The sequence below is a fragment of the Aethalodelphis obliquidens genome, unplaced genomic scaffold (genome assembly GCF_003676395.1).
Source record: "Aethalodelphis obliquidens isolate GAN/ISIS:26980383/991018 unplaced genomic scaffold, ASM367639v1 scaffold17, whole genome shotgun sequence".
In the NCBI taxonomy this organism is placed as follows: Eukaryota; Metazoa; Chordata; class Mammalia; order Artiodactyla; family Delphinidae; genus Aethalodelphis; species Aethalodelphis obliquidens.
Genome location: NW_020837961.1, coordinates 3936133 through 3949527, shown reverse-complemented (window position 1 = coordinate 3949527; position 13395 = coordinate 3936133). Strand labels below are relative to the sequence as shown.

Below are 13395 nucleotides of genomic sequence, written 5' to 3'. Positions count from 1 at the left end.
AAAGCAGGTACAGAAATACTATGAGAGTTAGTTTTGAAATTTTATTTTCTATTTTTATTTATTTATTTTTTTACTTTTTTTTTTTTTTTTTTTGCGGTACGCGGGCCTCTCTCACTGTTGTGGCCTCTCCAGTTGCGGAGCACAGGCTCCGGACACACAGGCTCAGCGGCCATGGCTCATGGGCCTAGCCACTCTGCAGCATGTGGGATCTTCCCGGCCCGGGGCACGAACCCATGTCCCCTGCATCGGCAGGTGGACTCTCAACCACTGCGCCACCAGGGAAGCCCAGCACGTGTGTTTTTTAAAGAAAGTTTTTTACCCAATCAAAATATAATTATCAAATCAGTAAGCATAACATTGATAGAATCTCATCTAGTTTGCAGTCCATATTGACTTGTTGACAACCTTCCCAATAATAGCTTTATAACTAATTTTTCCTTGTCCAGAATCCATTCTGGATTCCACATTGCATTCGGTTAATATTCCTGTTTAGTATCTTTTAAGCTAGAAACTTCCTTCAGCCTTTCTTTGTCTTTCTTTTTTATCAAGGTAAAATTCACATAACATTGAACAATTTTAAAGTGTACAGTTCTGTAGTTTATAGGACATTTAAAATGTTATGCAACCATCTCACTATCCCCAAATATTTTCATGAACCCCAGAATACACCTCATAGCCATCAAGCAGTCATTTCACATTTCTCCTTTCCCTCAGCCCCTGAGAACCATGAATCCGCTTTTTATCCTGGTGGATTTACCCATTCTGGATGTTTCATGTAAATGGGCTTATACAATATGTTGCCTTATGTGTCACACTTCTTTCACTTAGGGTAATATCTGAGCATATTATATTGTAGCATATATCAGTACTTCTTTCTTTTTATTGCCAAATAATATTTTATTGTAAGGATAAACCACATTTTATTTTTCTGTTTATCAGTTGATAGTTGTTTTTGTAATGTCCACCTTTTGGTTATCATAAACATTCAGATACATGTTTGTTATGGAAAACCTGTTTCAATTATGTATACAAACCTAGGCTTGGAATTGCTTGATCACATGGTGATTCCATGTGTAACAGTTTGAGGAACCACCAGTGTCTTCCACAGTGGCTACATCATTTTATAGTCCTACCACAGATGTGCAAGAATTCCAATTTCTGCCTTTTGTTTTGTTGTTTAATAGCATCCTAGTGGATATGAGTGGTATCACATTGTGATTTTAATTTGCCTTTCCAGTGATGACTAGTGAATTTTGATATCTTTTCATGTGCTTATTGGCTATTTGCATGCCTTCTTTATGGAGACATGTCTATTCAAGTCCTTAGCCCACATTTGAATTGGATTGTATGGGGGATTTTAACCTTTTTTTTTTTTCCTGTGTGAAAACATTTAAGTTCTATTCTCCTAGCAAGTTTCAGTTATACCCTACAGTGTTATAAACTATAGTCACCATGTTATTCGTTAAATCCTCAGACCTTATTCATCCTATAACTGACAATTTGTACCTTTTTCCCAACCTCTCCTTATTCCCTTCACCTCCCTGCCCCTTGCAACCACTTTTCTACCCTCTGCTTCTATGAGGTCAACTTTTTTTTTTTTAATTCCCCATGTAAGTTATACCATGGAGTATTTTTTTGGTGTTGTCTGGCTGATTTCACTTAGGATAATGCCCTCCAGGTTTATCCATGTTGTTGCAAATGACAAGGTTTCCTTTTTTTTAAGGCTAAGTAATATTCATATATATATACATATATATATATATAAAAAATAGTTTCTTTTCTCTTATCAACTGAAGGAAACTTATGTAGGTTATTTCCATATTTTGGCTACTGTGAATAATGTTACTATAAACATAAGGAAGATGTTCATACATATAGCTATCTCTTTGAGATAATAATTTTGTTTCCTTTGGATATATACCCTGAAGTGGGATCACTGGATCATAAGGTATATATATGTATTTATGTATGTGTGTGTATATATATATATGTGTGTGTATATATATATATGAATATGAATCATATATATAATTCATATTATATGAATATAATTATACATATATGAATTATATAAATAATTCATATTATGTCAATATATATAATTCATAGTATATTCATATGTATACTATGAATTATATATATATATAATTTTTTTGCCACAGGAAGTCCTGACAAGTCAAATTTGGAACATACTTGTTTTTAATACCCATCAGATTTTCTTTCTTATGGCTAAATTCAGTGGCTGTTACAGACCACAGTCAGCCAGACTGGTTAAGGGCAAACTGAAATGTAGAGAGCATCGGCCCAGGAGTCAGACCTCCCTTGATTTTAACCTCAACTCTGGACTCTAATAAGCTTTGTGACTTGGGGATGCCATTAACCTCTCTGTGACTCATCTTCAAATCAACATGACTACAAAGCATTCAGCACATTCCATAACATCTATGAATATATTATAGTTTTCATTCTAAAGGTACTGCTACTGACATATCACCAGAGTAACTGATGCATATTCCAGAAGAGACATAAATCAAATCTCAGTTTTCCTGGTGAGAATATTGAGGCTAAAGTTCAGAAGGAATCCATATTAGTTAAGGCTTACTTAAGCAGAAAGGGGAAATTCATTGACTTGGAAATAGATCTATTTTTAATTTATTGAGGAACCTCCATACTGTTCTCCATAGTGGCTGCACCTGTTTACATTCCTACCAACAGTGTACAAGGGTTCCTTTTTTTCCACATCCTCACCAGCATTTGTTATCTCTAATCTTTTTGATAAGACACATCCTAACAGATATAAAGTGATAACTCATTGTGGTTTTGATTTGCATTTCCCTGATGATCAGTGGCGTGGAGCATCTTGTCAGGAACCTGTTCGCTATTGTATATCTTTGGGAAAATGTCTATTTTGGTCCTTTGTCCATTTTTAAATTCTTTTTCTATTAAGATGTGTGACTTTTTGGTACATTTTGGATATTAACTCCTTATTAGATAGTGGTTTACAGATATTTTCTCCCATTCTGTAAGTTGCCTTTTCACTTTTTGTTGGTGTCCTTTGCTGTGCAGAAGGGGGCTATTTGTCTTTTGTTGCTGAGTTGTAAGAGTTCGTTGTACGTTCTGGATACCAGGCTCATATCAGATATCATCTGCAATTTTTTCCTGTTTTGTCAGTTGTATTTACACTATTTCCTGGCATCCTCGTCAAAAATCAGTTGACCATAGATGTATGAGTTTATCTCTGTGCTCCTTATTCTAATTCCATAGAAGTATATTTTTATCTTATTGCCAGTACCACATTGTTTTGATTACTATACCTTTGTAATATGATTGGGAATCAGGAGATATGAGAACTCCAGTTTCATTCTTCATTTTCAGGATTGTTTCGGCTCTTTGGAGCCCCTTGTAATTCCATATGACTCTGAGGATTAGCTCTTCGATTTCTGCAAAAAAAATGCAGTTAGGAATTTTGATAGTGATTACATTGTATCTATAAATCAATGTTGCAATATTGTGTGTCATCTTACCAAATCTTATTATCTCACCAATTAATTATTCAGTTCATAAACACATGGTGTCTTTCTGTTGATTTAGGTTTTATTTAAATTCTTTCAACATGTTTTGTAGTGTTCAAAGTAAAAGTCTCTCACCTTCTTGGTGAAATTATTCCTAAATATTTTATTTTTGGATGTATTGTAAGTGGAATTGTTATCTTAATTTCTAAAAGATGCTATAGTAAGGAAAAGTTTTTTCTTCTCTCCCATTTATATATTTGTTCATTTATTTATGTTACTGAATTCATCGAGTCTTGTTTGATTCTTTATACTCCTTTATAATTGATAATTATCTCAATGCTCAAATTATTTCAGATTTGGTGAATGAGAGCCTTTTTAAACTGGTTTTGTAGTTTTTGATATGTTTCTGTCATTCCTTAAGGACTTCTTTAGTTATTGAATCAAGATATCCCAGGCTCAGCTTATATTTTCCCTGGTGCAGTCTCAGAATAGCTTTTATCTAGGGGACACTGGTACGTTTTAGTGGATGCTATTATTTGCAAACTAAGACCTGTAGAAATATCATTCATTAAATTATCATCATTAAAATAATATAATTGTAATTTTCTCGTATTGCAATTTTTCTTTGTTTTGGAAAATCAAATGGCAAATACAGATCACTCATTCACTTTCTTTTCCATTTCTTCTTTTAGTCCCTCCTGTAATCCGGGTGTATCCAGAGAGTCAGGCCAGAGAACCTGGGGTAACTGCAAGTCTCAGGTGCCATGCTGAGGGCATACCAAATCCTCAGCTTGGATGGCTGAAGAATGGAATTGATATTACACCAAAGCTGTCCAAGCAACTCACACTTCAAGGTGCTTTTTACTTGCATTTTTCCTCTTAAATGACAATGTAAAAATTTTATTCTAAAATTTATAACACATTTTACATTATTATGAGAAAGAGCAAATAAGTCTTGGTGGCAAAAGAATATCATGAATATGAAAAAAGATATGGTTGTACCTAAGACATAATATTTGAAATAGAGTCCTTTAATATTTTTAATGTTTTAAATAATAGTCTTGTCATAATGATTAGCTATGTCATTATTTCTGTCATAAGTAAAATATTAAATTTTTTCTTTTAAAATCTTATCCTCTGAATTATAGCAGATATGGGGAACAGAATAATTGGATCTCTTCATTGAATACATTTCTGAAGAGACAATTTTAAATGCTTAAATCATATATTAAAATATATATTACAGAGAGTGTCAAAAATAAGAAATTCTTTAGGAAATGTTTTGCATCATGAAATGAAAAGAGAAAAAATTCAAAATGCTACTAAGTATGTTCCACATTTGTGTAGTTTTACAGTTATGAAGTTCTTACGTTCTAATATATAAAATATTCTATATGTTCTAATAGTCTAATGTGCAGACATTAATCAGTTATTTTACAGATTATAATAATCACAAATGAGTGGTATGTGAAAAGCAAACCAGGCAATCTTTCTAATGTCAAATAATCTAAATAATGCAAAAGCAGTTTCATATATGTTGATTATACTAGTAAGCAAAAAAATGTAAAAATCTTATTTCCATTGTCAGGAGTGGCCCAGAGACAGTCATTTTACTGGAGTATCTGTTGCATGGTATTACATTCCTTGTTCCATGCTTTTAAATTAATTCAATTCATACTTTAGAAATGAATATATTTTCATTTTTAAAATTATTTCTGTAAGAATAGACTGCTCTTATTATTCAACTTAGAGAGTGAATACACTTTATCGGTATACATCTTAAAATAAATCTTTTAAATCATTTACTTATTTATTTTTGCAAATGAAAAATGACATGTGAAAGTATTTTTGACCTTTCAAAGCTGAATCCTAGCAATCTCTATGTTAATATAAGTAGGTCCAACAAATTTACATGTTTATGTCTATTGATTGCATCATGGTGTCTATAATCTAAGGTGAGGATTGATCTGATAAACTGAAGTTAAATTGAATGAAAGTCTAATTAGCTTCTGATTTTGTCATCTCTTACCTATTTGACAGCAACAAACCATATTATATGAACTTATTTTGTTTTTGTTTTAGAAATATACAGGAAGGCAAATTTGGGGAGTTGGTTACACTCTAGACTCAATATTTGAAAGATTGGGGCATTTGTAAAATAGCTATTATCATTTTTTAAAATAAGAGAAAATAAGTTAATTTTTGAGAGACTATGACAAGTAATAAAATGTAAGTAGGAAGCAGAACCTAAGAGATAAATCTGGGTGCACAGGAGTGTGAAATTCCATGTGGCTTTGTATATGATCACATATTACCAAATTACATAGTTATTTAATTATCCATTTATTCATCAGATGCTTATTTAGCATTGGTATATGAGGTCCAGGTCTAGGCACTAACTGATAACTATGGCAATAGATGGGATGATATGGTTATGAGAAGTAAAATTCAACAAAGCAGAAATATTTTGGCGGGCAAATCAAGATAAATATCCGAAGGGACTAATAATTAGCAAAGAGGCAGGAGAACAAGGTGATTACAGAATGAAAGAAAAGAAAGCCAGAGATGGGAACAAGTTCAACAGTGCTGGGGACATAGAAAGGTCAAGGAAGATCATTAAAATATATTCATGGGTTAGTGATTAGTTTGTCCTTGTGACATTTAGAAAATCAGTCCTCAGTGGGCTTAGAAATGAAAAGGAGGGAGGAAGTATAAAAACCTCTTTCCAAATTTTGAAAGAGTAAAAAATAACAGTAGTAGCTGCTGGTGGGAAGGTTTAGGACTGATGAAGATATTTCTTACTTCTTGGACAATTTGTTGGTTTAAAAGGATATTGGTAAAGAGAAAGATGTATGAATAATGTAACAGGGGAAGGAGGGACAAATACAAAACAAAAAAGGAGGGGAGGTTGGCCTTGGAAAGAAACAGAAAACTTCCTTTGAGAATTAAATAAAAATGAAGATGTAAATGGAAACAGGAGGTTTGGGGATTAATTTCTTTCTTTTCCAGCTTTTATTGAAATTCAGTTGGCATATAAAATTGTGTAAGCTTAAGGTATACAAGGCAATGATAGTTTACACATATGTTGTGAAATGATTTGGGTTTACTTTTTAATCACTTCTATGTATTTCATGATATAAAGAACAAGACAACCTGCTTAGAGTGAGAAGTTATTATTATGCCAGGAAACATCAAACAAAGACTAAAGATCTGAAATAAAAGTGGAGTAGGGTATGAAATGCAACTAACTTGAAAGGTCAAGTAACATCCTGTTACTTGAAAATTGGAGATCGTGAATTTGAAAATTTGTAAATTTGCTTATGTAATAGTCTAGTACTTTAATCAAAAATTTAAGTGCAGGGAATGTTTTCTAGTTCTGAAAGCAGATGTGTCAGGATGACAAATGGACCCGGAAATTGGTAGTTCTGGTCATAGAGTAGAAAACATCTAGATATGCTAGATTATGTAGGAAAGGAGGGAAAGATAGTGGGACACATAGTTTAGAAGAACATATAAGAATATTGAGAAGAGAGAATTTGAAGAGGGAATAAATTGAAGTTTCAAAAAAGTTCTAGAGAATTTACCTTAAGTATGTGGTCTTTGGAGAGGGCCATGTTTCACATAAAACAAGAAGCTGGTCTGGGCTTAAATACATTGTTTTCTTCTCATCTTTTAGAGCAGGGGTCTGCAAATGAAGGACCACAGACCAAATCTGGAAAGCTGCCTATTTTTGTAAATAAAGCAATTGTTTTGCTTGTTTTTAGAACAGCCACATTCATTTAAAAAAATAGTGTCTGTGGCTGCTGTCATGCTGCTATGGCAGAGGTGAGAAGTTGGCACAGAGATTGTGTAGCCCACAAAGCCAACTGGCCTTTTCCAGCGGCCCTGCCAATAAAAACCTGCCAACTGTTTTGGGGAAGTGATTCTCAACAAAGGATGCGGGGAATGGAGGAGTGCAGTGATATCTGTAAATGAAGAAAGAGGTTCCAGTGATTTCAGTGACAAGCCTTCCCCAAACACTCACTGCCTCTCCATATCCTCCTAGGGATGACATTTAAGCGCTTTTCCCCTTGGTTTTTTACCTTCCTCCCCCAAACAGCGGCTCTGATTATTTAGTCTCCTCTCTGTCACAGAGTCGTGCCCCTTTCTACTGCGCATAGTTCATGGTGTCCTTGTGATTGGATAACATGGAACACACCACAAACATGCACACAGAGACATACAGAAAGAAAGAAAAGAAAGTAAAAGAAAAGATGCTAACCTAAACAAATGAGCACTAAAACACTGAACCTTAGGGTCTGATAGAACAGAAGTCCAGCCCTTACCTTTGAGGGGAGTGACTTGCAGAAGATCATTGAGTCTCAGATTCCTCATTTGATAATTAGCTATTATCTGGGACAGTTAAGGAATAATATATGTAAAAGCACCTCCTATATTGCCAACATATAGTAAATGATTAATTATACCCTGGTTTCCACTTTGGGGAATGCAACTCATTCAGAGATTAGCTGCAAATATTATTTTACCAAAATTTAAAAATTGGATTAATCATTCCCTTAACCCTTTGGTTATACACTGACTATATCAATTTACATATTATAATACTGCTTACTTTAGGTATATTTCTTGCAAACGACTGCAAATCTTACCAAAAAAATCATGTGTTTTTTTTCTGTCCCCTATACCTAATAATTCCAGATATATAATTCAGACTCAAGAATATGCTTGCTAAATGGCATTGTATTATACTTGCATGATGTAGCTCACTTAATTCCTTTATGACATGTCTTTTCACATGTATTCTCCTGTAAATGAACCATATTGGTATTAATTAAAACTGTTGTAAAAGCTGAGGACAACGTGGATTATGAATATTAAAAATAAATATAGAAATGGAATCATAGTTTTCAATATGTAACACTTCTTACGCAAGGTAGGAAATGAATATAAAATATGGTGTGTGTGCATTTGATACAGAGTATTGGGATTTCTGTAACAGAGTGACAGCACAATTTATGAAACACTTGATGCATTTGGAATAATTTGGCATGTCTCCAAAGCATGGAACTATGAAGCGAAACAGTTTAATTAGGATAAGCTAAGAGAACTGTTTGTGTAATCAGAAGTCACTATACCAAAACTGAAATTGTAGTTTACAGGTTGCATTTGCCTTCTGTTTTCAGCAAATGGCAGCGAGGTTCATATTAGCAATGTGCGATATGAAGATACAGGGGCATACACTTGTATCGCGAAAAATGAAGCAGGAGTGGATGAAGACATTTCTTCTCTTTTTGTGGAAGATTCTGCTAGAAAGACCCGTAAGTGTTGAATACACACACACACACACACACACACACACACACACACACACACATATCATACTCAACTTTACAAGTAAGTTTTTTCAAAAACAAAGACATCAGAAAACGCTGTGAAAAGAGCAATGCATAAAAAGAAAAAACAAGCAAACAAAAGCAGTTTTCATGTATAGGAAGGCTGGAATTCTTGAAATATTAAAAGGAGATTTAAGGATTAAATACAAGATTGTGAAACTTTCAGTATGACAACTAAAAGGATTTTGTTTCTTTGGCAAGTGTACATAAGATATGTTGGGTCCTGTCCTCCCATTTGCTCATATAGGAAATTAAATCCTTTGCAAACTCCTTCTCCCAAATGAGTTGGAATTCAAGGTCCTACAGTATAGCCAAGGAGCATTCTGTAGTTTTAATACATCAATCATTCTTTTTTTGAAGTTGCATTGTAGTCCTGGCCCAGTGGCTGTACATCAGCCCTTCTTTGCAGCAGTCAGAGAAGTAAGCCACCTTGAGACACCTGCTGCCCCGGCACCAACACCACCCCATGGGCTATTCTCCTTTTATAGCTAGAAATCCTTTGTCATTGCTGTACCTGTCTTCTCGTTGTTTCATGAAGTTTTAACAAAAATGTACTGTCCTTTTTAAAAATTAGTACTTAGTGAAAGGGATATGGTGGCCTGGGATGCTAAAGATGGAATTTTGGTTACAGCTGAATTGTTTAGAACTCAAAGTACTCTCGTAGCATTTATCAAGTGAGCTCTCTATAGGCAAACACTCAGACATTTTCTTCCCCTGGTGCACATGTGCCACAGATGGCTGTTTTGGGATTGGGTCTGGATGTACTTGGAATGGCTATTTTCCTTGTCCCAGAGTCTTGCACCTGTCTGTACCGCCTATCAGTCTAAGTTTTTGCAGGGATCCTTATATTTTGAGGACCATTTACATATGCAATTCTCTGAGCCCAGTTTTTGGACGAGGTTAAAACATTGTCCCAGGAATCTTCTTATTCCTCTTTCAGTTGGTGAGTGCATGTAGATATGAGTGGATCCGATGAGGAAGTTGGGTCTTACCCAGGCCCTGACTACTGGTATATCTGTATCTATATTTCATCTGGCTAGGACAACCATCATTATAAGCAAATACTTAAATATAAAATTCTTAAGGTGAAAAAAGAGAAAAGAAAACTGGATTTAATGACTAGATAAGGACCACCATAGTTTCTTTACCCCAATTTGCAATTCATTTCCTGTTAAAAATTAATTTTGGGTGACAAGTAATTGAAAACTTTAGTTTTCCTTGTCCTTTATGATGGTGCTGGTGAGACAGATTTTGCTTTCAACTCTGTATTTTAATTTTTATTTAATATTGGTCATGTAGTTTTCAACATATTTCTCTATTACAGAATTGAAACACCTAGCTATAGCTTCTTTAATCAGTGGATCACTATCTACCAGCATGTATATCTGAGAAACACTTTACTGGAAGATTTCATATAATTTTGTCATATAAATGCGTTAGTTTAATCATAAGCTGTTTATGAAATCATGTTTTCAGTTTATTTTACTTATCACCTTAAACTCTGACAGGTCAAAATAATGCATTTTAAATATTTATTTATTTATTTATGTCTGTGTTGGGTCTTAGTTGCAGTGCGTGGGCTTTCTCTAGTTGCAGCGAGCGGGGGCTACTCTTCGTTGCGGTGCGAGGGCTTCTCCTTGCGGTGGCTTCTCTTGTTGTGGAGCATGGGCGCTAGGCCCGCAGGCTCAGTAGTTGTGGCTCGCGGGCTCTAGAGCACAGGTTCAGTAGTTGTGGCGCATGGGCTTAGTTGCTCCGTGGCATGTGGGATCTTCCCAGACCAGGGCTTGAACCCGTGTCCCCTGCACTGGCCGGCAGATTCTTAACCACTGAGCCACCAGGGAAGTCCGAAAGGGATTTTGTTAGCAATATGCTGTTAAAATCAGAAATATTAATTTTATAAGACATAGCATTGCAGGCTTTACTACATCTATAGTTAATAGAACTTTCAAAGCCGTCTTATAATAAACAATACAAATGAAAGATTTGGAGGCTTTTGTTTTCTAACTCTGGAAGTGAAATATGTATAGGTATTAGTTATGCATTCAAATCATGTGACATTTTGAAGGATAAAGAGTGAAAATTAACAGATTTTAGTTTTGTAATTAATTAATGAATTTCGAAAAGGTACTTAACATAAGGCCTACCCTCTTAACACAAGGATACCGGCTTAACCCTCTTAAAGTTTTAAGTGTACAATATTGTATTGTTAACTACAGGACTAAGTTGCACAGCAGAGCTCTAAAATTTGTTTATCTTATATAACTACAACTTTATAACCATTGAACAACTCTTCATGTCTCCCTTCTCCCCTTCCCCTGACAATCACCTTGTATTTTCTACTTTTATGATTTTGACTCTTTTAGATACCTCATATAAGTATAATTACGCAATATTTCTCCTTCTCTGACTCGCTTGTTTCAATGAGCATAACATCTTCCAGGTCCATCCATGTTGTTCCTTCTTTGTAAGACTGAATAATATTATATTGTATGAATATACAAAATTTTCTTTTTCCGTTGATTTGTTAATAGATATTTGGGTTGTGTCCATATCTTGGCTGTTGTGAGTAATGCTGCAATTAACATGTGAGTGCAGCTATCTCTTTGATCCTGGTTCCAATTCTTTTGGAAATACACCCACAAATGGGATTGCTATATTATATGGTAGTTCTATTTTTAGCCTCCATAATGTTTTCCATAGTGGCTACACCATTTTACATGCCCACAGACAATGTGCAAAAGTTCCAGTTTCTCCATATCCTTGCCAATACTTTTATCTTTTGTTATTTTGATAATAGCTCTTCTAACTGGTATGAAGATAATATCTCATTGTGGTTTTGATTTGTATCCCTGATGATTAGTGATACAGAAAAAATTTTCATATGTCCATTGGCCATTTGTATGGCTTTGGGGAAATGTCTGTTCAACTCCTTTGCCATTTTTAAGTTGGGTTATTTTTTGCTATTGAGTTATTGGAGTTGCTTTTTTTTTAAAAATTAAATGCTTATCAGATATAAAGGATGAACATATTTTCTCCCATTCCATAGGTAGTTTATTTTCACTCTGCTGATTGTTTCTTTTGCTGTGCAGAAGCTTTTAAATTTGATACATTCTAACGGCTATTTTTGCTTTTGCTGCTTGTGCTTTTGAGAAAATTATAGGTCAGTATCCCTGATGAACATAGGTACAAAATTTCTCAACAAGGTATTAATGAACTGAATCCAGTGGCACATTAAAAAGAACATACACCATGATCAAATGGGATTTATCCCTGGGATTTAGGGATGGTTCAACATAAGGAGATCAGTACATGTGACTTGCACATTGACAGACTATAGGATAAAAATCACCTGACCATCCAGTAGATGCAAATAAAACATTTGAAACACCTTTTCATGATAAAAATACTTTGACAACACCCCTTTACAATAAAAATTCTCAACAACCTAGGTGTGGAAAGAATTTACGCCAACATAATTAAGGCCATATATTTTTAAGCCCACAGCTAACACCATACTCAATGGTTAAAAGCTGAAAAAAACTTTCTGCCTAAGATCAGGAACAAGACAAGGATACACACTCATACTTCTATTTGACATAATATTGGAAGTCCTAGCCGTAACAATTAGGCAAGCGTAAGAAATAAAAGGCATCCAAATCCAAAGAAGCAAAATTGTCTCTGCAGATGACATGATCTCATATAGAGAGAACCCTAAAGATGCCACAAAAAAAACCTGTTAGAACTAATACACATATTCAGCAAAATTTCAGGGTACAAAATCAACATATGAAAATCAGTTGTGTTTCTATACATTAACAATGTATATCTGAGAGGCAGTTAAGAAAGAAATTCCACTTACAAATGCATCAAAAAGAATAAAATACCTAGGAATAAATTTGACCAAAGAGGTGAAAGACGTGTACACTGAAAACTATAAGGAATTGATTAAAGAAATTGAACAAAACACAAATAAATGGAGAGATATTCTATGCTCATAGATTGGAAGAATGAATACTCTTAAAATGTCAATACTAACCAAAGGGGTCTCTGATTCAATTCTATTTCCATCAAAATCTCAGTGGCATTTTACAGAAATAGAAACAATTCCTAAAATTCATATGAAACAAGAAAAGGTCCAGAATAACTGCAAAAATCTTGGAAAAGAAGAGCAAAGCTGGAGGAATCACACTTCCTGATTTCAAAATATATTAAAAAACTATAGTCATTAAAACAGTATGATATTGGCATAAAGACAGGCATGTAGACTAATGGGACAGAAAAGAGAGCTCAGAAATAAATCCGCACATATGCAGTCAACTAATCTGTGACAGGGGCTCCAGAATACATGTTTGCCAAAGGATAGTCTTTTCAAAAAATGGTGCCGGGAAACTGAGTGTCCACACATAGAAGAATGAAACTGAACATCCCTTCTTTTACCATATACAAGAATCAACTCAAAATAGTTAAAGACTTAGGTATAAACCTGAAAA

The 13395-nt window shown here is 34.4% G+C and overlaps 1 protein-coding gene across 3 annotated transcripts in view; it reads left to right on the top strand.

Moving 5' to 3' along the window:
- Positions 1-13395, top strand: part of FSTL5 (follistatin like 5) — a 677763-nt gene that overhangs the window by 545737 nt on the left and 118631 nt on the right. For all 3 annotated transcript variants that reach the window (XM_027116858.1, XM_027116857.1, XM_027116856.1), the window contains exons 9-10: positions 4205-4366; positions 8696-8830. In XM_027116858.1, coding sequence (XP_026972659.1) covers positions 4205-4366; positions 8696-8830 — 297 coding nt within the window. The remainder of the gene's footprint in view (positions 1-4204; positions 4367-8695; positions 8831-13395) is intronic.